General features: G+C 38.6%; 1 protein-coding gene across 1 annotated transcript in view; it reads right to left on the bottom strand.

Annotated features, from left to right (window-relative positions):
* Window positions 1-22660, bottom strand: part of ATP8B4 (ATPase phospholipid transporting 8B4 (putative)) — a 165249-nt gene that overhangs the window by 42895 nt on the left and 99694 nt on the right. Inside the window, exons 15-19 of the mRNA XM_059915197.1 lie at window positions 15670-15785; window positions 12157-12321; window positions 11071-11182; window positions 9234-9339; window positions 972-1119 (exon numbers count right to left, since the gene is read on the bottom strand). Of these exons, the coding sequence (XP_059771180.1) occupies window positions 972-1119; window positions 9234-9339; window positions 11071-11182; window positions 12157-12321; window positions 15670-15785 (647 nt within the window). The remainder of the gene's footprint in view (window positions 1-971; window positions 1120-9233; window positions 9340-11070; window positions 11183-12156; window positions 12322-15669; window positions 15786-22660) is intronic.

Raw genomic sequence — 22660 nt, 5'->3', positions numbered from 1 at the left:
TTGTGCAAAGGAGAAGTTCGTGTCATCTGGACAAACTTTCAACTAAGCTTGGCCTGCAACTGAGCTCTGTAACTTTCCATGGTGTAGAAGGCAACACATCATTACGTCTGGAATCCAGCTGGATAACGCTCTAAGCACTAAGAGCTAACAGACAGCTGATCACAAGGGGGGAAATACAATATACTCATTTCCAACTTCTTTTGTCCTCTAAGAAACTGTCTACAAGAAGATACGTTTATTTTCCAAACTCCAAAAAGTGAAAAATGATCATCAAAGCCGGAGAAAGATGTGAGATTAGCTCTTTGTGCATATAAATGATAATTTCACTGGAGTACAATCAGAGCTTTTGTTTTCTAAATTAGAAACTCAGAAGAGCTTTTGATATTTGTTCAAGATTTGGAACCTGAACTACATTAAAAGTACAATGCAAGTTTATTCTATTACGACAAGAACCAGATTTCCTAATCAAAGCAAATTGTTTGGCATCGCTCTAAAATACTGCTATTTAGAAAAACCACTAGAGGTATCTTAATGGCAATAATTTGGTGTGGTAATTATATGAAGGTCAGGTTGTGCTCTGCAAATCACAAACATTAGCAAGAGCAATAATTGCAATACATCCATCCAGTTGCATTATTTTAATTAAACAACAGGGAGCTGTGACACCCTCCCTCAGAAAAGCACTTAAACAGTACTGCTAAATGGTCTGTAGTCATTTAGACAAGATTGATATCCTCTGAATTCAGTATTTCTTCAGATCCTCCCCGTCACTGTGGTGGTTCAAGCAATAATGTATGAAATATATATTAGAAGTTTCCCTTTCCTTTGCAAACAGGAAATCAGTGCATATGCCCTATTTCTAGTAGTGTCATTTGTTTTGAATACACAAAAGAAGATTTCATTATGACAGCACAAAAGAAATGATTATTGGGGTGGAGAAAAAGAAACAAAAAAGCCTTAAACGAACTCACCAAACTGTGGCCATTTATGATTAAGGCATAATCCCCTGTTACGGTTTCTTCTACAACTGAGTCCAACTCCAGCGGCTGCTTTTTTTCAAAAACTACATGGCCATTGGAAAAACTTCTGTTTTGTCCAAACAAATTTTCCTTTGCTTTCCTTAAAGGAGAGGGGAGGAAGGCAAATCATAACAAAGTATACAGAGCATACCTATTAACTCTAAGGAGAGACTGGCCTAGAGGTAAATTCATTTCATCACTATTCAGACAGACTGCTGCATGAGATACAGTTTCAGTAAGCTAGCTGGATAATTCTTTGTGATGAGGATACCATAGCAAATTTGCAAATTCCAGGAAGTAGGAGGGTAAACATAAGGAAAACAGAATCATCTCGAACGTTTTAAATTACCTAAAAGCTAAATCATCATCCTGAGCTGGCTTGAACTAGGGAGGGGCTCTTGATAAATTTGATACGTAAGGTTACCTGAGCTTCATGGACTTAAGAACCACTGATCTGGCACCTGATGTTGTTAAACAATGCAAAGGGAAAGACTAAAGACAACTGATGAAATCTTCTAGGAATTCCAGGGAATTCTGTATATAAAATAAATTAATCAACTTGTAGAACAATGTAATATGATCCAACTTAAAACGGCAGTCTTCTGAGAAGCACATCTTTTAGAAATTTGACAATAAAAACAAATAATGGCATTTACTGAATTGGCATAGTCATTATAACATAATGGAATATTTTAAGTGAAAATTGTACTCATCAGCTGAAACAATAGAATAAATCTTCTGGGAAAGAAACTACAGACACCAAAGTGTAGAGGGTAGTTCCAAATGGAAACTCTCTCCAGTGTCCTAGATCTAATCAGCACTAGAACAACCCTGCCCACAACTCAACCATCTCTGCTGTTTAAGAGGAAGATTGTACGGTGACTTAACACCGTTAGAAGTGGCATTTTATTCTTCTCTTCAAAATGCAAAGACAATGCCTTTAAAGGAAGGAAAATTTCCTCTCCGAACCCCCTGGATGACAGGCTCTGAAGTAACATAGGGCAAGCTGACATGATTGCTAGAACTTTCGATCACAACCAGGGAACTACACAGTCGGCGCTCCGGAAGTTGAGTGCCAAAGCCAGCCACCAACACTTTAGGCCACAACTAGCATATACAAAACAAGTGCCCAGGACAGAATGGGGAGTGAGAGACAGGCCAGAAAATGGATGTTTTGTCTTACAGCAAAATGAAATGGTTCCCCAAAGACCCATCTTATGTAGAAAGCATTTATTTAAATGTTTTTTTGCTGTGGCTCCTCTGAAAGAAGAGAATGTTCACATTACAAAAACAATCATTTTAGCCCTCAGCTTTCTAATTATTTGAAAATGTAACACTAATTGTTTACAAGTTAAGTTTTTTTTTTAAAAAAACACATCTTCTGGCTCAACATCTCCTTCTGCTGTCCAGGACCAAAATCACATCCTGCATTTAGGAACCCAGAGAACCCAAAGGTTACATGCCCTTGGCTCCAGGGATGATGATATTATACGTTTTAGCAATCAGTTTGCAGAATCAAAGAAAAAGATTTATAAAGTCAGAGTGCTATGTGTGAAGTTTAGGGAGTTAAGGAGGGGAGCGGGAGGGAGAACAGACATGAAAAATCATTGTTTTAAGTGGGAGATGCAGGGCTTTTGCATCAGATAATCATGTCAGGGAATCCTCCTCACAGTCATGAAAATTTACAGTCCATATAATGAAGAAAGCAAGAGAGACAAGTTCCTCCAAAATGAACATTTCTCTGACAGTGTTGCAGAGCTCATAAATTAGGTCCTCAGAAAGCACCAAAGGGCAAACATCTCCTGAAGTTTCCTTTTCAGTAAAGTTCTCACTTGCTGTATAAATGACTCAAACTCTGTTTTCCCCCAGAGAATGAAAACATTCCAAAGAAGGGTGAAGTTCATCAAAGTATTGGCTGAAATTCTATTTACTTAGGATTTTTTTCCCCTAAACTGTCTTCCTAACATCTCACATGAACCCTTTTCCGGGCAGAAAAGGGACAGTGTTTCCGGCTCTGCTTAAATTCCCACCGTACTCCCTCCACACAGGCCAGCCCTTTGCCCATGCTCTATAGCTGTCATTTCTTTTTCTTCCTGGAACTTAGCTCTTCAAACACCAGCTGGTCCTCGCCAAACAATTTATTAGGAGGGAAAAAGCGACACATAACTCCCTTCGTGGAATATGAACTATACATTTTTGCAGGCATGATACACAATGCTTTACTACAGAATACAAGTAACAAGTGCTAAAACAGAAGAGTGCCTGATTTTTCCAAGCTCTGTAATGAAGGGCAGTCTGTTACAATGTTGGCATGCAGAAAGGCATTATCGGTTGAGGCGACTTTGGCATTCACAGCCCCATGCCACCACAAACACAGCAAAGCACAGTTAGGCCCACGTTGGCTTACATGCAATCTATAAAGAAAAGAGGTGGTAGGAGAAAGAGTCATTTTGTCAGTCTTCTTAAGGCGCTCTATATTCAAACCTTAAAATGACCTGTTAGAAAATAGTATGAAACCATGACGTCATGTTTAGACGAATACAATTTTGACTTTGATATGAGCATTGGGCTTGAAACCTGGAGATCTGGCTTCAGGCCCAAGGTCTGCCTCTGATATCTCATATGCCCACAGTTGAATTATCTGACCTCTAGCCAGTTGATTAGTCAGTTACAGACCCAGGCGAGAACCCAGGTCTTCAAATTCCTAGTGCTCTGTCTACTGTACCAAAAGGTTTACACGTAGTTAGCTACAGGCTGCCTCTAGGTTGGGAAAAAGGCATAGTGCTAGAGCACCAGTTAGGGGAAAAGAGTACCCTGCCAACAGTAGAGAAAGGGAGAAAGTACATGAAATTTTGATGTCAAGCCCGAGTTTCATCCCTTATTAACTGTGTGACCTATAAGATACTCAACCCCTGAAGCGGTATCTTTATTAGAATCTAGGGGAATGATACCAGCGAATCACAATGGTTGATACCATTAGGAAAACTCGGGCAGCTGTACCAGGCTGTACTGGAAGGTCTCCAATATTACTGAGTACTCTAAAATTTTACAATTTATGATAGAGACTAAACTTACTAAAACATTTTGCCAGGGTGACTAGAAATTGGGAATTAGGAACAAGGTGCATTTTGTTTGGCCTGCATAATGTTTAAAAAGAATCCGTATGAATTTACGGACAACGTGTTGTTCGCCTTCACCAAAGCCCCAAACACTCCATAATGCCTTGTGCGGCCCAGATCACACAACTAATATTACCTGCCTGGCCCTGGAGCCACTTGCATTTATGAACCCTGCTCATTCAAACAATAACTTTCCATCAAGTAGGTGTGCAAAAAATGCAATATGTATTTTGTTGATTAAAGAGGAAATGTCAGTTCCTAGGTATATCACTAGGATACTACTCAGAAGCAGTAGGGTCACTTCCTGGTTTAATTAATTTTCCTAACAATAAAACATGTGATCAATGCAACAAAAATGAAACATGTAATGGGTTTGCTTGTCAGCCCAAGCCAAATGACATCCTCAGTCCGCTTTTCTTTGGGCAGAAGACATATGTATTGAGGAAATGTAATCAATGCAGTAATCTTTGGAGAAAGTATAACAGGGTTTAATTGTAGATTTCTGGGTATGCCCTGAATACTAAAGCAGCTATGGCAGCAAAGTTAACCCAGGACTCAATGTGTCTAAAACATTTTCATGACATTAGATTTGAAACAAGCTGTATGCATGCATGATATGCATGAAAATTACATATCAATGTTTATGAAATAATTGAAACATATTTGACAGGTTTAAATATGAGCATTTAGGTCATTTCCTCCCAATAGTTATTATCACTTAGATCCTATTCTTTCTGATGCTTCTTTTTAATGTTTTTGCATGAACTCCCACTGAACTCAAAGGTGTAACACAAGAAAATTGAGTGGTGTAAATTTACAATTTCAGTATTTCATCCCCAAAACCATGGCTTTAGATATAAGTAGCCAAGATTAGGATTATAGAGAGCAGCAGCTCCAGTAATAACTTTTCTTGGATGCTGTTTTTTCCCCCTAACATTAAGCAAATGCATACTATAAATGTATTGATTCTTCTCATACAGAATTTTCTATCATTCATTGCCTCTCTGCCGTAGAGTCTCAGAATGGGGTAATCTCCAAATCTGAGTTGAAATAAACATTATTTGCCAGCAAGTTAAACAAGGTGTGGCCTCAAGAGGCCTGAAATAATTAGTCTAGATGGAAAATCTTTATTTTTTTTCCCTCTGAATGTTTTTTTTCTTCTCACTAAAAAAAATGGAGATAATCTTTTGGTTTTTTTTCCTAATTGTAAAAGTATTGTATGGACGCTATTACAACTTCAGATAACACAAAGAGCCATAACGAAGAAAGCAAACATGATCCACAATTGTAGCACCAAGAGAGAACAACTGTATGTATATGATCTCGAGAACTTGATGGGGAGGTAGGTAGATAGATATGGATATAGATGTGTAGTGTTTTATACGTATACATACATACATATATACTTTTTTTGAAAAAATGGATCATGTTATGCATGAAATTTCATAAACTCACTTTTCACTTAAATATATCGTGGACATCTTCCAATGTCAAAAAACACATAATCACTTTTAAGACTGCATAGTATCTCACTCCATCTATATATCATAGTAATTAACAAAATCCCTGTGGCTGGGTATTTGAGCAGTTTCTAATATCCTATTATCATAATCGATGCCACAATATGTATGTATGTATACAAACACACACACGTACACACAAACACACATACATTTGTCCATTTATTTTTCTTAAGGACAATTCCTAGAAGTAAGAATCATTGGGTCAAAACTGTGCACATACATAATTTTGAAATATATTGCTAGTTCACCCTCTAGAAAGTTTCTACCAACTTACACTCCCAACAACAGTATATAAGAATTCACATTTCTCCACATTCCTTCCACGTAATGACAGTTATGTCACCTACTTAGTCAACTACATGTGGCTGGATAAAATCTTGAGAAATTAACTTCGGTTCCCCACCCCTTCTGCAATCACCACGGCCACCACAGATGACCCTCTCTGTTTACTCAGAAACATACCTTGCCTCGGGGGATCTGACAGAGCCAAGTACAGAGAAAACAAAAGAGTCAAGATTTTGTTTTCTGAGTACCAAAATAGACTCCTGAAACTCACAGCAGCATTGTCATCCTGAATTCCAGCAATCTGGAATTCCACTAATTGGGCTTTTTGAGAGGGAAGAGAAAAGTTTCTTCTAGTGTCAAAAAACTAATCCTTAAAGGAATCAGGGCATAAAATGTGGCCCTAAGCAACAGACTAGAAAAAAATGACTCCTTTTCTCCATTGCCCATCCAGCCTAGAGGAGAGGGACTTTGAAGAGGAGGTTAGATGCTCGTGAATCACTAAAAGAAGCCTGGGTGCTGACCCACACCTTGGACTGGGAAAGGATAATGGAATTCTCAGATAAGTTTTTGGGAATCTGAGTATGGACGCGTTGCCACTGAAGCACGGTGACATGGAGGGTAGTAGAAGAAAGGGATTTCAGGAAGAGAGGTAACCATGTGAGAGCACTTCTCAGACACAGAGAGGTAAGGAAGAGCCCCTAAACTTCCATGTTTCCCCAGGAGGATGCGGAAGTCAGCCAAGAGGGACAGCCAGCAACCCAGAGACCAGAGACCAGACACGGACACAGAAATGGGAAGTGCCAGATGCCACCGGATAGACGCTGAGGATCAGTGACAGGTAAGGCAACTGCACATCCTTGACGTGAACTAAATGTACCCAAAGTGCCTAACTTAATTGTTCTGTCATCAGGCAGAAAAGGGGTTCAAGTTCAGTTTTAGAAAATTCAATGAGTTTCTGTTCTTGCACAGCTCAGTGTATTCCAGGCTGTGAAGTCAGACAAGCTAGAAATGACAGAGCCTCCTTCTATGTCTCTTCACATCAAATCGAATTCCAAGTCCTATCCATTCTACCTCCGAAACAGCTGTCAATTTCATTCCACTTTTTCCTTGCCCGTTCTTACCACCTCGCTGCCTTAGTTCAACGCTCATCACCCCTAAACTTGAGTATTCCAACAGCTTCTTGATCCATCTCCCCATCCCATTCATTTTTCCGTCCAACATACTCCATCTATCCTGCCACTAGAGTGTTATTTCTAAAGTGCAAAATTGGATTTGTCTCTTTTCTGCTTAGAAGTCCCCTCCATCCATCCAGTACCTTCAGGATAAAGTGTATTCACTTTGGCTTAACAATCTATCACCACTTCATCTCTGAAAAATTATCCCCGCCCATAACTCTGTAGTACACTCCAGCTACAACTTGACAGGTTGCTCCTGGAATATAACATATCTTTCACGTCTGTATGCCTTTGTGTGCGCTGTTCCATCAACCTGCAATATTGTTATTCAATGTAATCAACAGAGGAAGAGGATCCATAAAATTTGTACTGGGAGTCACCATGTTGTTTTCAGTATCTTAAGAAGGTTAATGAAAAGTGTAGAATTTTCTCTGATAAGAATGTAGAGACTCCCTAAGTTTTTAAAGTTTTATTTTCCTTTCAGCTACCTTACAGCAACCTGGTGTAAAAACCTGCTATATCACACTGGTTAGAAGCTGTGACTGAAGATTATGTGTGTCTTTGCCAAATAAAAATTAGGAAATCTAATTAACTGTGACTGATATAATTTTATTATTATTATTTATATAATTTTAATAATAGACTCCATAGGGTCTATTGGGGAAATATTTTTAAAAATTAGTCCTTTTTGGTGGAAAGATTGAGAACAATGGCTGAAGAAAGAGGGCAAGAGGAAGGGAGGAAGTGGAAAGAGAGGAGGGAAGGCAAGAAGCATGCTCACTGAGTGGCCGTAAAGCTTTACGTTCTTATATTAATCCCCCAAATAGAATAATTTATAAGGTAGGTATTTGTATGTTGTCCCATTTTACAAATGAGGAAACCAAACAAAGAGAGGTCGAATAGCATCTCAAAAGTCACTTGGCCAGCCAGGAGCACGAAGATGAGATTCCAACTTGGCTCCAGTTCACACAGAGTCTGTACTCTTCCTCTTACACCTGCTGTCTCTCCCTGAACTCCATTCTGCTCTAGTTGCTAACCTGGTGTCTGACCTCAAGTGAAACAGCCATATGCCTCAACAACTGCATTTTTTATATTAGCTATTTAAAGAGAGTAAGAATACACCCAAGGTGTGTTTACAGAGATACACGACAAGTGAGTGGGTACACAGGCTCTGGGGCCACGCTGCCTAGATTCAACCCCAGCTGAACCACTGACCGGCTGTGAAGCTTTGGGCACATTATTTACCCTATGTGTGCCTCAACTTCCTAATCTGTAAAACAAGGATAATGATAACGCCTTCCGCTGGGTTGGTTTGAGAATGAAACAAGAGAATGCATGTCTACTGCTTACCATAGGGTCCCAGGCACTATCTCAAAGCATTTAGCAATAGGCTCCTTAGAATCTTGATCTGTTTACATTGATCTTCCTTCAGCAAGAGTTAAATTCCCCCCAAAACAAAAAGTCATATAAAGAAAAAGATTTTCTCGAGGTAAAAAATTTAATTACTATTCATTATTAAATAAATCGTTAATATTTTCCCAATAGACCCTATGGACTGTCTTGTTAAACTTATAGAAATAATAATAATAAAATTATGTCAGTAATCATGAGATTTCCCAACTTTGATTTGGCAAATACATATGGAGTCTCCAGTCATAGCTTCTAACCAGCATGATATAGCCGTTTTCTGGAGTGAGTAAGACAGTGTAAAAAAGTTGGGAGATTCCATCTATAAGTATCAAGTGGGGTGCTGACAGTTAAGGCTTCCTTTCTTTTCAAAGTTCAGGAACAAAAGTTAAATGATGGAGGCACGTGAAGGAAGCCCATCGTGCCCCATTGCTGCCCCTCGAGACTGTAGCAAAAGCAAGCGGCAAAGCAGTTGGCCTCTAAGCCATTTGGCCAGACCCAAAGTGGGCTGAGTTTAGAGAAGCTCCTACGAGCACCAGCAAGCAAAAATTGTTATAAGACAGCACTTTTTGAAGTTCTGGGGAAATAATTAGGCAGACTTTTAAAATGTTCTTCTTCAAATGGGATTTTCCTCTTTCTCAACTATCAGATCTTCCTTTCCCCTCCCCCTCCCTCTCTTCCTTTCCTCCTTCCTCTAGCACTTACCTGAGTTCTTCTCTGACCTCCACGGCTGTGTTCCCTGCTATGATGAACACATCATTCATGTCATCAGTCAGCATGTTGCAGGCATAGCCAATATTGATGGCAGTTTCTGATACATAATAAAGCCGACTTCAGTTAGAACATTACTTAATAACGTAAGTACCTTCTCATAAAAGTTTTGAGGCCCTTGCTCTATTTCCTTAGAGCCTACAGGCCTCCTTAACTTCAAAGGGGGCATGATCGGTGACAAAATACAAGAAGCCCAGGGAGAAATTCAAAGATTTGTTAAATCCATGGAGAAATAGCAACATCTGTGAATCCTCAGCATTCTCATCTAGTTTTTTAAAAAACTTTTTGATTCCCAAAATGAGTACTCATGAAAATACCCCAAGATCTTGTGATTAGTAAAATGTATACATTTAAAACCTTTTACCAGAAGTCTCAAATACTGCCTTTAGAGAGCTGAAATACTAAACTTAGCTATTATTCAATCTGATATAATAGACAAATTGAAAAAAAATCTCACAAAATGTTCAGTTGAACAGCAAAAATGATCTTACAAAATGTTTTAGTTCTTCCACATGCAACATTGCCATATTTGCATTAAGTGAATAGAAATTTGGAATTTGGCTATCACCTCAAAAAAAACCAGGACTGCTGCTACTAGATAACTAGAGTATTACATGATATTGACCAGTCCTTCCTCTAATTTTGTAGAAATGGAGCCTAGGATAGTTAAGTACCCCCTTTCATCTGCAATATAATCATCTGATTCTAATTTTACTGAGTCGTTAGACTTCAGCGAATTCTATAGAATCATTAGGTTTGTCCTAAGTCAAGGAAGACAATTGATAAAACCTCAGCATGTCCTTTGTAGAAACCACAGAAATGAAAGCTAAACGGTAAACTTGTGGATATTCATAACTAATTGAACAGCTGTACCCACTGATCAACATCAAACTCTAGGAAGTATAATAACACAACCACAGAGCTCGACTCTCTATGGTTTATTTTTTGTAATCAGTGATTTGAGTGAACATATAGAGAACTGATTTATCATATCTGCAAATACTCCAATGTTCTAAAAAAGTTAGATAGAATCTTAAAAACGTATGTGCCGGTTAACTGAATATTTCTGGTCCACTGATGGCCAAGCAGAAAATCATTTTTGTTTTAACCACTGCTAGCAATAGATCCAAAATGTATTGATCCCCTTTTCTTTCTTGGGAAACACAGTATTCTGAACGTAATGATTCTCTGATGACTTGGCGTATTGTCATGCCTGAAAGTGGGTCAGCTCTCCTTGTACAACTGCATGGGCAGTCCTGGAATTCAGCCAGATTGCACTGGTACAGCTGTGGTAGTTGTTAAAATACCAAAATATTTCCATACCAGCTGATAAACAGCTGCTTCCTTGAGCCTCTCCAAAGCCTACCCCTCCTCTAAGATTCCCAAACCTTCCTACCATGAAGAAACTAAAGAAGTAATGCTGAGGTCTCCAATGTCCTGCTTCAGAGCTGTGCCACTCCCTCTCCTAACCAGGAGCATACAAGCCAATAGTTCAACATTTTTAATACCATTGTTGCCTATGGGTATAACTATTATTTTTAAGAGGCAATTGAGCTGAAACTCAACTGGCCCCAGGGTATACTATAGAAGATATTTTGTTAGTTTGATAGTAAATTCTTGCAATATATGAGCTTTCCTTTTTGTATTTCAACTCTTTCCTATGCGGAGGACTGGGCAAACGTCTCCTTAATTGAGCTTTCTGGTTAATTAAAATTTTACCACAGAAATTATTGCCCCCTTGTCAAAACATCATCATCTATTTTCAAATTACCTTGTTTGTCTCCTGTTAGGACCCAGATCTTAATATTGGCTAGTGATAAGCTTGTAACCGTTTCAATAACACCCTCTTGTAACTTATCTTCTACAGCAGTGGCACCTAGTAGCTTCATTAAAAAAGAATACCTCATGTTAATGCATGCAAAAAATACCCATAACATCCACGGCTTTCAGTCACAGAGTTTAGAGGTCAAGGGACATGAATTGAAGATGGAGAGTATGATGCACTGATATAACAAGCATCCTGTTATGTACAGAGGTGCGCTGGGAAGGACCCTAGAAGGAGGTTCCCTAATCAAGGCAACTGATGGGCATTCCAATTAATGCAGAGATCCTGGGAGTTAGAATTTACATGAGGGATCTGATATGCTCAGATAACATATTAGCATAACACGGGCTTCTAAGGACTTAAGAATCCCCCAGTTATATTAACATGGAAGGGTACAAAGGAGAGCCCTCGTCTCAGAGTCAGGATCACAAAAAAAGTAGAGGCATTCTCTTAAATTAACAAACCATCAGATGCCATAAACTAAAAAGTGAAGGTTCTTGTGCAATATTTCATCCAAAGATGAGCAAGGTGTGCTCCCTAGTGCCTCACAATAGCTAAGCATCCTGGCCACTAGGGCCTCAGGGAAGAGTGGTTTCTAGAATATATCACACTCTGGACAGTACAGATATCATCAGAATCTCATGGGTCTAGGATGGCTTACAGCTAGAGCCCCACTCTTCATGGCAAGTTTCCCTGCTCTAAAAAGGTGGGTTATAAAGCATGGAGGAAAAAAAAAACAACAACACATAACATCAAACAAAACATGACATACCAGAGGCTGACAAAGAATAGGGAGTCTACTACCGTCTACTCTTGGGGGACTTCCAATTGCATAAGCTACTGTTAATAGAAATAATCCTCTGGCCACATATGGCAAGCTCAAAGTCAACATATAAAGCATGATTCATTGTTTGAAAGAGTAACATCTGCTGTGTGCAAGATGATTTAGCCAATGGATTATTCCCATGCTAGATCTCTAAGCACATATGACCCCTTCTGTAAACACAAACCATCATGCTTCTAAACTCATACCATCAAATCCCTTTCGATTTCTTCATACAGCCCTGCTATCCGTTCATCCCTCTCATCTATGGCAGCATTTGCATCTTCAAGCATCTGATGCCACTCTTTGAAGTACTTGTCATCCAGATCTCTGTATGCGATGGCCAAGGTTCGAAGGCCTTCTCCTGCAAATTCCTGCCAGGGCAGACGGAGACTTAGGAACCATCCCAAAACTATAGTCACAGCAATAAAACAACAACGACAATAATGGGTAAGAAGTTCTGCACTCAAATTCATTTTATCTCAAGAGCACTACTTAGTCATCCTGACCTCCAACTTTCTAATCCCCTTGGAAAGGGGAGATGATATTTTTATTTTGTGTTTTGTTTGGGTTGAAACATTCAAGGGACCTAGCATTCCCCCTTAAGACTGCTGAAATGCCCTCTGAAGGGTCCTAGTTGAGAGGTGATCAATGGTGCCCATGACTTGAGATAACCACTTGAAGCAACATATTGGTTTCTAACCTATCCTCTGCCTGAAGGAAGCACTGCTGGCAATGTGAGGGACCCAGCCTGTTTCAAGGCCTATGGCCCTCGGCTTTTAGGGGAGAAGAAAGGACCCTCAGAGGAGCCATAGCTCTCAAATCAAAGGTAGGAGGCTCTCTCAAGGGGCTGCAGCATGACATCTCACCAAAGTCTTGTCACCTTCCTCCTAATAATACAGCCACGTCTAAAATTAACTCTGTCCTACTTGTGTTTATGTTTGAAATTTTCCACAATAAAATACATTTATTCAATAATAGATGAATAAATAGATGTCAGGTGATAGAAATTTAAGGATGTAAATTAAAGTTATAATAATAACTCTAGGGGAAAAGTGAGAGAGAAAGGCAGAAAAGTTTAATATAAATGTTCGCTTCTGGGAAGTAGTACTAGAAATGGAGGCTGACTTTTACTTTTCATCCTAGAACTTCTGTAAATCTTTTTTTGCTATATTAAAGCCTAATTTTAATAATAAAACTGTTGAAAGTTTAAAGTGACAGTCAAGTCCAGTTAGTTTTTTAAAAAATCATTATTTTTCTAGAAACTATTTTCTATGGAGTTAGTATTTAATAATAGGTCAAATTTATCAGAGGATCATACTCTTCCTTTAGTGTCTCAGGAAGCCAACAATCTTAAATTATACCTCTAGTGCTTTATCCTTCTAACATGAAAATAAATAAATAAAAATAGGAGGCTGGTAGTTGCTAAGTGCTTCACACAGCTGCAATAGCTAGAAACATATGTTGGTTGAATGCTTGGGGAAATGCTAAAAACCTCCCACTTTGCCTAGGCCTCCGGTGGTCATTTTATGGGCCTCTACAGTGTAAGCATTTTCATAGCCATTTCTGCTCCTTTGGGCATTGCCACAGAGCATGTCTTCTCTGTTGTGTTCTGGCTTATGAGACAGACACAGGTTTGCAATCAAGCATAAATTAAACCATGACACACCCTAATTAGGTAAATGGAAAGAAAAGTCAGTGCATACTTCAGTGATGTGGTTTAGCCCAGAGAGACCATGAGAAAAATTATCCAAATTTATCTCGTAGGCAGTGGTAGCACTTTGGATATTGCAATCACATTGTACAAGCCCTCCTCCAAGACCACCACTGGGTCCCCTACTGATCTGAAAATCTAGTTACTGCCTTTCATAAGGATCTTTTGTCCTCTTAATTTGCACAAACACTTCTTTGACTTTAACTTTTTTTTTTTTAACATCTTTATTGGAGCATAATTGCTTTACAATGGTGTGTTAGTTTCTGCTGTATAACAAAGTGAATCAGCTATATGTATACCTATATCCCCATATCTCCTCCCTCTTGCGTCTCCCTTGCAACCGCACTGGGCATTACAGTGCCTTTCTCTTTGTTCTGCACAGCAGTGAATCAGCTCTAAGATGACACTACAAAAGGGGACAGATGATTTAAGTTATTTAATTAGTGCATGAAACACAAGTTGAATTCTAAATGAACATTTGAACAAGGTTGTTTCCTATCATTAAACAGTTCAAAAATCAATAATTAAATATAAATTTAAAACCACAGAATTTAGAAGTCAAAATGAATAAAGTGAATGAAGCGAAAGGAAGTCAAATTGATACTACCTGGAAAATAAACGTTTTGCACAGAAATATAAAAAGATCAAATTTGACTTCCCATACTTTAGTATGAAAATCCAGGGCCTTGGTGTTTGAGCAATGGCAAAATCAAATACTTATGATTCCAATGTTGTTTTCATAAAAAAAAAAAAAAAAAAAAATTTAAAAAGACCATGCTAGCCTTCTGGAAAAGATTAAAAGAAAATCAAGAATGCTCTATTGGAAAGACAAAAACAATAGCTATGTTTGTAACCAATATTACCAAACCATCATTCTTTAAACTTAAAGTCAGCCAGAGTTTTTTTATTTGTTTATTTGTTTGTTTAAAGATTCAGGGAATGTTTTATGTTAAATATAGGGCTTGGCAAAGAAAATGAATCCTCAATAGTTGGTTTTTTTTTTTGGAAGTTTTAAAAATTTTTTAATCTTTTTTTTAACATCTTTATTGGAGTATAATTGCTTTACAAAGTTGTGTTAGTTTCTGCTGTATAACAAAGTGAATCAGCTATACGTATGCATATATCCCCATATCCCCTCCCTCTTGCGTCTCCCTCCCACCCTCCCTATCCCACTCCTTAATAGTTTTTTAAAGGAGAGAAATCAAGGAGAAAATAAGAGTTTTGAGCAATTGCCCTTAAATTTCATATTGGCTTAAACAGAACCTCAAACAAATAGAGACCCTTGAATCTCAGGTTTAAATCAGATAATGTTCATATTAATTCATAGACTCTTACTCTTTTGCAAAAAAAAAAAAAAAAAGCTGTGCCAAAGACCATCCCTGCTCCCTTTACAAAGCTTTTGGAAAGAAACTATGCATAATCTTAGGATGTATGCATTTGGTAACTTCAACCTAGGGAACACTAGTGAGGCATCATGATTTATGATCTGAATAAGAGAACCCTTAGAGGAGAAAGTTGGCTACAGAGATTATTTTCCCCTCACCACGTAAACACGACCCTGAACTATTCCCTGGAGGTAACCATAAGAGATTCCATTAGTACCAGACACATCGGAACCCAAGGGAAAGCAACTCTCCAGTTCCTCTTCCCTAAACCAGTCCAGTCACCCAGGTGAAACAGTCCCCAGCTGTAGGGAAGTTAGAGCAGGTTTCCCTTGGGGTCTTGAGTCTTCTCCTGGCCGGAGTTCAGGAGCCCACACTCAGTGGCTACTTCTCAGCTGCTGTGTGTTAACCCACCTGCGGTGAGACTGACCAGACTCTCAGCAGGGTAGGGGGTAGGTCCACATGCCAGTTTCTAAACATTCACTGGCACAGTTTCCTGTGGAACCGTTCTTCACATGCTTTCTATTTCAGAAGTCAGATCATTTAACTGATATTTTAAAAATAAGACCTAATCATAGGAAGCAGCCAAAGGGCCACCGTGCTAACCTTATGACAGAGGCACTTACACTGAGATGGTCTGACGTCAAAGCCGGGAGGTCTTCGTTGGATGGATGAAGTCTTTCAAACAGAATAGTGTCTGCTCCTTTGGAATAAAGCTTTATCTGTCCTTCTGGGTTTCGAACTGAAAAAAAAGTTGGGAAAGTAGATTATATTCAGTGAAATCCATCAAAACTTGACTGTCCCTGGGCTCTAGCCAGGCAAGTTGGAAATGGGCATGTTTTAGCCAGTAGTAAAATATTCAGTGCCTTTGGTTAAAAGGTCATTACCTAAGTCACCTGGCTTTACTCCTGTTTTATTAACTTAGAAATATTCCATCTACAGGAAAAAGTGTTTTCATTCTGATGTGTACAACCTTGTTATTTTCCTTGACTACCATTTCTGAAGGGCTGATACGTTTAAATTAAGCCTTCTGTATTGAGCAGAACTGAGAGCTTTTTTTTGCCTGTCTCCTAATGTGAAATTCAAGACTGACTGTAGGAATCAGCTATCAGTGTCATGCCAAATGATCTCCATATGGAATTCTAGCCATTCAAAGCCATGGTTTATGCATTAGTTCGCAGTCCTTGCTGACATATCCCTTCACCCCCCTTTACTCCTTGGAAAAGCCCTTTCATTCTTGGGTCACAATCCTGGCTTCAAGCACACTTCACAGGGGGCTTTTGAAATTAAAGTTTCTATCTTCTTCCCACTGGAAGTCTGTATTAGTAGGGCTGTGTTTTTAACCTGCCCCCCAGGTTTGGGAATGACAGCCTCGACTAGGCGCCAATCCCTCATCTCCAATCCTCGTGCCCTCCCCTGGCTGTTGCACATATTGCTGTCAGACAAATCTTTCTTTAAGCTAATCTTTCCTTACGCCTACCTTTGCAGGCTTGGTTTTACAGCTTGGCAGATACCAGACACCTAATTATTTATTGAATGAATGAATGGATGAATGAATGAATGACATAGCAATGTATTTCTCCCCTACTATTTCTGAAGGGCTGATATCATCTAGGACAACTGCCTGTATCACAACTTCATGGTCTGAACACTGACCCTCACAAGCTTCATCGAGTCAAAGATTGTTACATGCTTTCCACTCAATTATACCTTTTCTCTAAAAATAGAATGCCTCAAAACAGATGAACATAAATATTGACTACTATTAGTTTAAGAGGATACAAAGTTTAGAGCTTGATTTAAAGGAATATAGATACAATAGTACAATAAATTACTTTTCCCTCTAATCTTTTCTTTAATTGAAGTATAGTCGACATACAACATTATGTGTTACAGGTGTACAATATAGTGATTCACAATTTTTACAGGATATACTCCACTTATAGTTATTATACAATATTGACCTTATTCCCTGTGCTGTACAATATATGCTTGTAGCTTATTTTATGCATAATAGTTTGTGTCTCTTAATCCCCACCCTTAAATTTCCCCTCCCCCCTTTCCTCTCCCCACTGGTAACCACTAGTTTATTCTCTATATCTGTGAGTCTGCTTCTTTTTTGTTATGTTCACTAGTTTGTTGTATTTTTAAGATTCCACATATGAGTGATATCATACAGTATTTGTCTTTCTCTGTCTGACTTATTTCATTTAGCATAATACCTTCTAAGTACATCCATGTGGTTGCAAATGGCAAAATTTAATTCTTTTTTATGGCTGAGCAGTATTCCATTGTATATACCACAAGATATATACCACATCTTCTTTATCCATTCATTTGTTGATGGACACTTAGGTTGCTTCCTCTAATCTTTTTTTTTTAACATCTTTATTGGAGTATAATTGCTTTACAATGGTGTGTCAGTTTCTGCTTTATAACAAAGTGAATCAGCTATACATATACATATGTTCCCATATCTCTTCCCTCTTGTATCTCCCTCCCACCCTCCTATCCCACCGTTCTAGGTGGTCACAAAGCACTGAGCTGATCTCCCTGTGCTATGCAGCTGCTTCCCACTAGCTATCTATTTTACATTTGGTAGTGTATATATGTCCATGCCACTCTCTCACTTCTTCCCAGCTTACCCTTCCCACTCCCAGTGTCCTCAAGTCCATAGTCCATTCTTTACGTCCGTGTCTTTATTCCTGTCTTGCCCATAGGTTCTTCAGAACCATTTTTTTTTTTAGATTCCATATATATGTGTTAGCATATGGTATTTGTTTTTCTCTTTCTGACTTACTTCACTCTGTATGACAGACTCTTAAGTCCATCCACCTCACTACAAATAACTCAATTTTGTTTTTTTTATGGCTGAGTAATATTCCATTGTATATATGTGCCACATCTTCTTTATCCATTCATCTGTTGATGGACCCTTAGGTTGCTTCCATGTCCTGGCTATTGCAAATAGAGCTGCAATGAATATTGTGGTACATGACTCTTTGAATTATGATTATCTCGCTTCCTCTAATCTTTAATGACCTTTAGTCAACACTTAATCTAATCGAATTTCCTCCTAGCTTGAATAGATGTAATGCACCCTGGAAAAATTTTTTTTTTTTTTTTGGCATTTAAAGTGTACAATCTATTCATTTAAAAGAAATCATTTAAGTGGTAAAAAAAAATGGTACCCATTCTCACAGTTTTGTATATCTAGGATAAATTATTATCCACAAAAATATGTTACAAATATTCACTCAAAAAGAAAGAGAAAATTTGGATTAACCCATTTTAGTATACAAATTTAATATCAAAGTCTCTATCTAAAATTGATTTGAATAAGTTCTGTTAGCTACTTCTAGGTTCTTTGTGATGTAAAATCTTTTAAAGCATAAAAATCAGCCTTTCTACATTATTCCATTAGACATACATAGAAGTTAAAAGAAATGAGAAGACAGAACAATCAACCAGGAAGGTGAATTTACTGAGAAACAGTCATTCTTTCTCCCTCCTCCCTTTCTTTTCCTCCTTTTCCAGGTCTCTTTCGGTTCCAATCAAGAGAAATCTTGAGAGTTCTGAGAATATTACTTTGAGGGCTTCAAATCACCATACCTACATCCTCTGCCACAACTACACACACAGGAACAAAAATAAACCTCTGCTATCTACTCATGTAGGAGGGATTCATGCAAAATAAACTCCTACATGGAGACCAACAGATGAGTTTTCTATCTGTTCTTTATAATGTCCTTCCATTATAGTAAATCCCACACATTATGAGGCAGAAGTGGTTATGTGAGCTTTTCCTTGAAGTCAAAAAACTTGCATTCATTTCAAGTACCTGGTGGTCATAGGGTACAGCCAGGGAAGGTGCCATCCCCCATTGGGGGGGGGGGGGTTGGTAGCGGTGAATGGGCTCCCGCAACCATGCACCTCCTGATGTACAGATTCTGGAGAAACAAAGGGCGGTCACACCACAGTCAGCCTGTCAGGCTGTCAGGCCACTGGGCAACCCAACCAGCCTGGAAGTGCCCCATCAGTTGCTGAAAGCAAAACTCTGTCCCCCCTCTGAAGCCAGGCAATTTGGGCCAGAGAGTCAGAGGAGACCGGTAATCAACTCCTCCTCTCTGCTCATCTCCTTGGGGTTACAGCAACCCCATCTCCAAACCCAAATCTGACCCTGGAGTGCCAAACTGGGAGTGGCAGGTGGGCTCTGCCGGTGCTTCAGCGCCCTCTGGAGGTTGTCTGCTCTAATGGCAACTCTCAGCCCTTCCTCCTCCTCCTTCCCTAGCCCTGGGGGCTGCCTTGGCCTCCCGCAGCTGCTGGCCTGATTTCATTCTTCTTTTTTCTCCAATTACAATGAAGTGTCTTACAGAGGTCTGGAATCTCTTGAAGAAGGAAGATCTTTTAGTCAATACACCTTAACCATGAGAAGTTGGTTTCAAGAATGAACCTGAAATACTGTATTTTTCTCCTGATGATTCCAAGGAGAGACATCTCAAGTTTCTAAATCATAAGAAAAACCAAGTCATAAATATGATATTCTGATTTTTTTTTTAATCAGTCATCAATTTTATACACATCAGTGTGTACATGTCAATCCCAATCGCCCAATTCAGCACACCACCATCCCCACCCCACCGCAGTTTTCCCCCCTTGGTGTCCATACGTTTGTTCTCTACATCTGTGTCTCAACTTCTGCCCTGCAAACCGGTTCGTCTGTACCATTTTTCTAGGTTCCACATACATGCATTAATATACGATATTTGTTTTTCTCTTTCTGACTTACTTCACTCTGTATGACAGTCTCTAGATCCATCCACGTCTCAACAAATGACTCAATTTCGTTCCTTTTTATGGCTGAGTAATATTCAATTGTATATTTTTTTATTAGGATTTTTATTAGGATTTGTCTAGGGCTTGTCTTATCTTCTAAGACCCGTAGTCAACTTTTATAATTTCCAGAACATCTAATCCTAGGAAAGTCTGTCTCTTTCTTTTCTTATACAACAATCCAATTTAATAATTTCCCCCATATTTTCTCCCTTCCATTACCAGAGCTATAAAGGCAAAGTGTATATATCCCACATTTGCCAGTATGACTTCTCTATGACTGTTTATTTCTTATAGTCCAAGGTAGGATATCGGTTCTCAAACTTTTTGGTCTCAGAACCCCTTTACACTCTTAAAACTTCATGAGGACTCCATATAGGTTCTACCTATCAATATTTACCGCATTAGAAATTAAAACTGAGAAATTTTATTGTATCAATAGTCTTAAGACACTAATTGTAATATTACCAAAAGAATAATTATTATAATAACAATAAACCGATTATATATTTACATAAATAACAATTCTATGAAAAATAACTATATTTTCGAAAACCAAAACACTTAGTTTGGGGAGGGGCATTGTTTCATATAGTTACAGATAACTTTATTTATTTATTTTTTTGGCCATGCCACATGGCATGTGGGATCTTAGTTCCCAGACCAGGGATTGAACCCACACCCCCTGCTTTACAAGTGTGGAGTCTTAACCACTGGACCACCAGGGAAGTCCCTTACAGATCTCTTTAATGTCTGGCTTAATAGAAGACAGTTGGATTCTCATATCTTCTTTTGCATTCAATCTGTTATATTATCACATGTCATATGGCTTTTGTAAACCTCCACAATATACTCATTAGAAAAAAAGTTGAAAGACAAGTAACATTAGTATTATTATGAAAATATTTTTGTCCTTGTGCAGCCTCTGAAAAACTATCAAGTTTTCCTAGGGTTCCCCAGACCACTCATTGAGAACCACTGGTCTAGGGAAATCACAGACTGATCTTGATTTGTGCAAATCCCTCACCATCTCTTTGTCTCAGTTTCTACTTGTGAAAAGGAGATGTTTAAACAACCTAACTTCTAAGGTCTTTCTAGCTCTACAATTTTCTGATTTAATAAAGATTTTCCATATCTGATGCCTTCTCTCAACCCAGCATTAGCCCCTTTAAATTTTGAGTTTATGTAAACCCAATTTCATGGAATCCTGTTTAATTTTACTCACTAAACATTTCCTTTAGCAGCTCAGCAAGTTTTATATCCCTTTTCATTCAAGGCTTATAGTTACTTCTGCTAGGAAATCTCTAGGCTAATAAAATCTCAGTCATTTCAGAAGTTAACTCTTAAAAATAAATTAAAAATAACATAGCAGTTTTAAATGTTCAAGATAACATGTGGGCAGAGCCTGGACAAAGGTCATACATTTTTAGTTATAGAATCTGCTTCCATTGCCTGTCCTTTAAATACTGGTGTTCTTCAGAGATTTACCCAGGATTGACTTCTCCTCCCATCCTTCACACTCTCATTGGGCAGTCACATTCTTTTTATGGCTTCAGTTTTCATCGACAGGATGATTGCTCTCAAATGTGTATCTCCTGCCTAAATCCATTTCCAGCACTCCCTCTGCCTGTACATGCAACTACCAACTGGACATCTCCTCTTAGATGTGCCCAAGCACATCAAACTCAAACTGGACACGTTATCTATCACCAATGACTAGTTACTCCTCCTATGTCTCCAGTCCTAATAACCAGCTTCAGGACTTCCCTGGTGGTCCAGTGGTTACGACTTCACCTTCCAATACAGGGGGTGCGAGTTTGATCCCTGGTCAGGGAGCTAAGATCCCACATGCCTCGTGGCCATAAAAAAAACCAAAACATAAAACAGAAGTAATATTGAAATAATTTCAATAAAGACTTTAAAAATGGTCCACATTAAAAAAAAAAAAAAAAAAAAGTCTTTAAAACAAAATAATAACCAGCTTCAGCATTCACTCAGTCTCCCAAATCAGGTATCTGGCCATCACTCAAAGCTCCTCCCCCTTCACCACCCATACATCCAATCGAAGCCAAGAACTTCTCTCTGACACCTTCTCTCTTGCCTAGATTATCACATTAACCTAAATGGTTTTACTCGTTCCCTCAAACTCGTCTGCAATACAGCCAGAGTCATCTTCACACTACCGCTTAGAATCCCGCAATAGCTTCCTTCTGCCCTTAGATCAAGTTTGGACTCTTTAACATGTCATAAACAGGAATCATCAGGCCCCTTTTTAGCCTATTTCCTATCCTGCTTCACCATTTTCTCCTGGATGCAACCACAAAATACATTTTTCAATTTCACATTCTCCTTTAGCTTCAAGTTCCTGGAACATGGTAGGCACTGAATAAATATTTGCTTGATTGAGTTGAATTATGATTATGCAAAATTCGTTGAAAGCAGCAGCTATGCCTTTGTGATACAAAGGAAAGAAAAAAGTCAGAAATGGTTCCAGGTTTATGCTGTAAGGGTAAATACAATAGCAACACTGTGAAGGGTGATGAATAATTCTACTCTGTTATATCTCAGTTGGGTGGCTGTTCATACATCCACATAGAGAGAAATGCCTGTCATATGTCAGTGTGATTTGTACTTTGATAATCCTTAAAAGGTTGAGTTAAGAAACCTTTATCTAAAGATCTTGTAAGGGCTTTACAAGGAGCTATTGTAATCTATTCTTCTTTAATAATTATCTGCCACTTGCCCCTATTAATAACTATCTTTGAATTTTATCTCTGTATTTTT

This window comes from Balaenoptera ricei, chromosome 2, assembly GCF_028023285.1.
Source record: "Balaenoptera ricei isolate mBalRic1 chromosome 2, mBalRic1.hap2, whole genome shotgun sequence".
Classification (NCBI taxonomy): Eukaryota; Metazoa; Chordata; class Mammalia; order Artiodactyla; family Balaenopteridae; genus Balaenoptera; species Balaenoptera ricei.
Note: the sequence above shows the minus strand (reverse complement) of the source record. Positions and strands in the feature narration are given on the sequence as shown.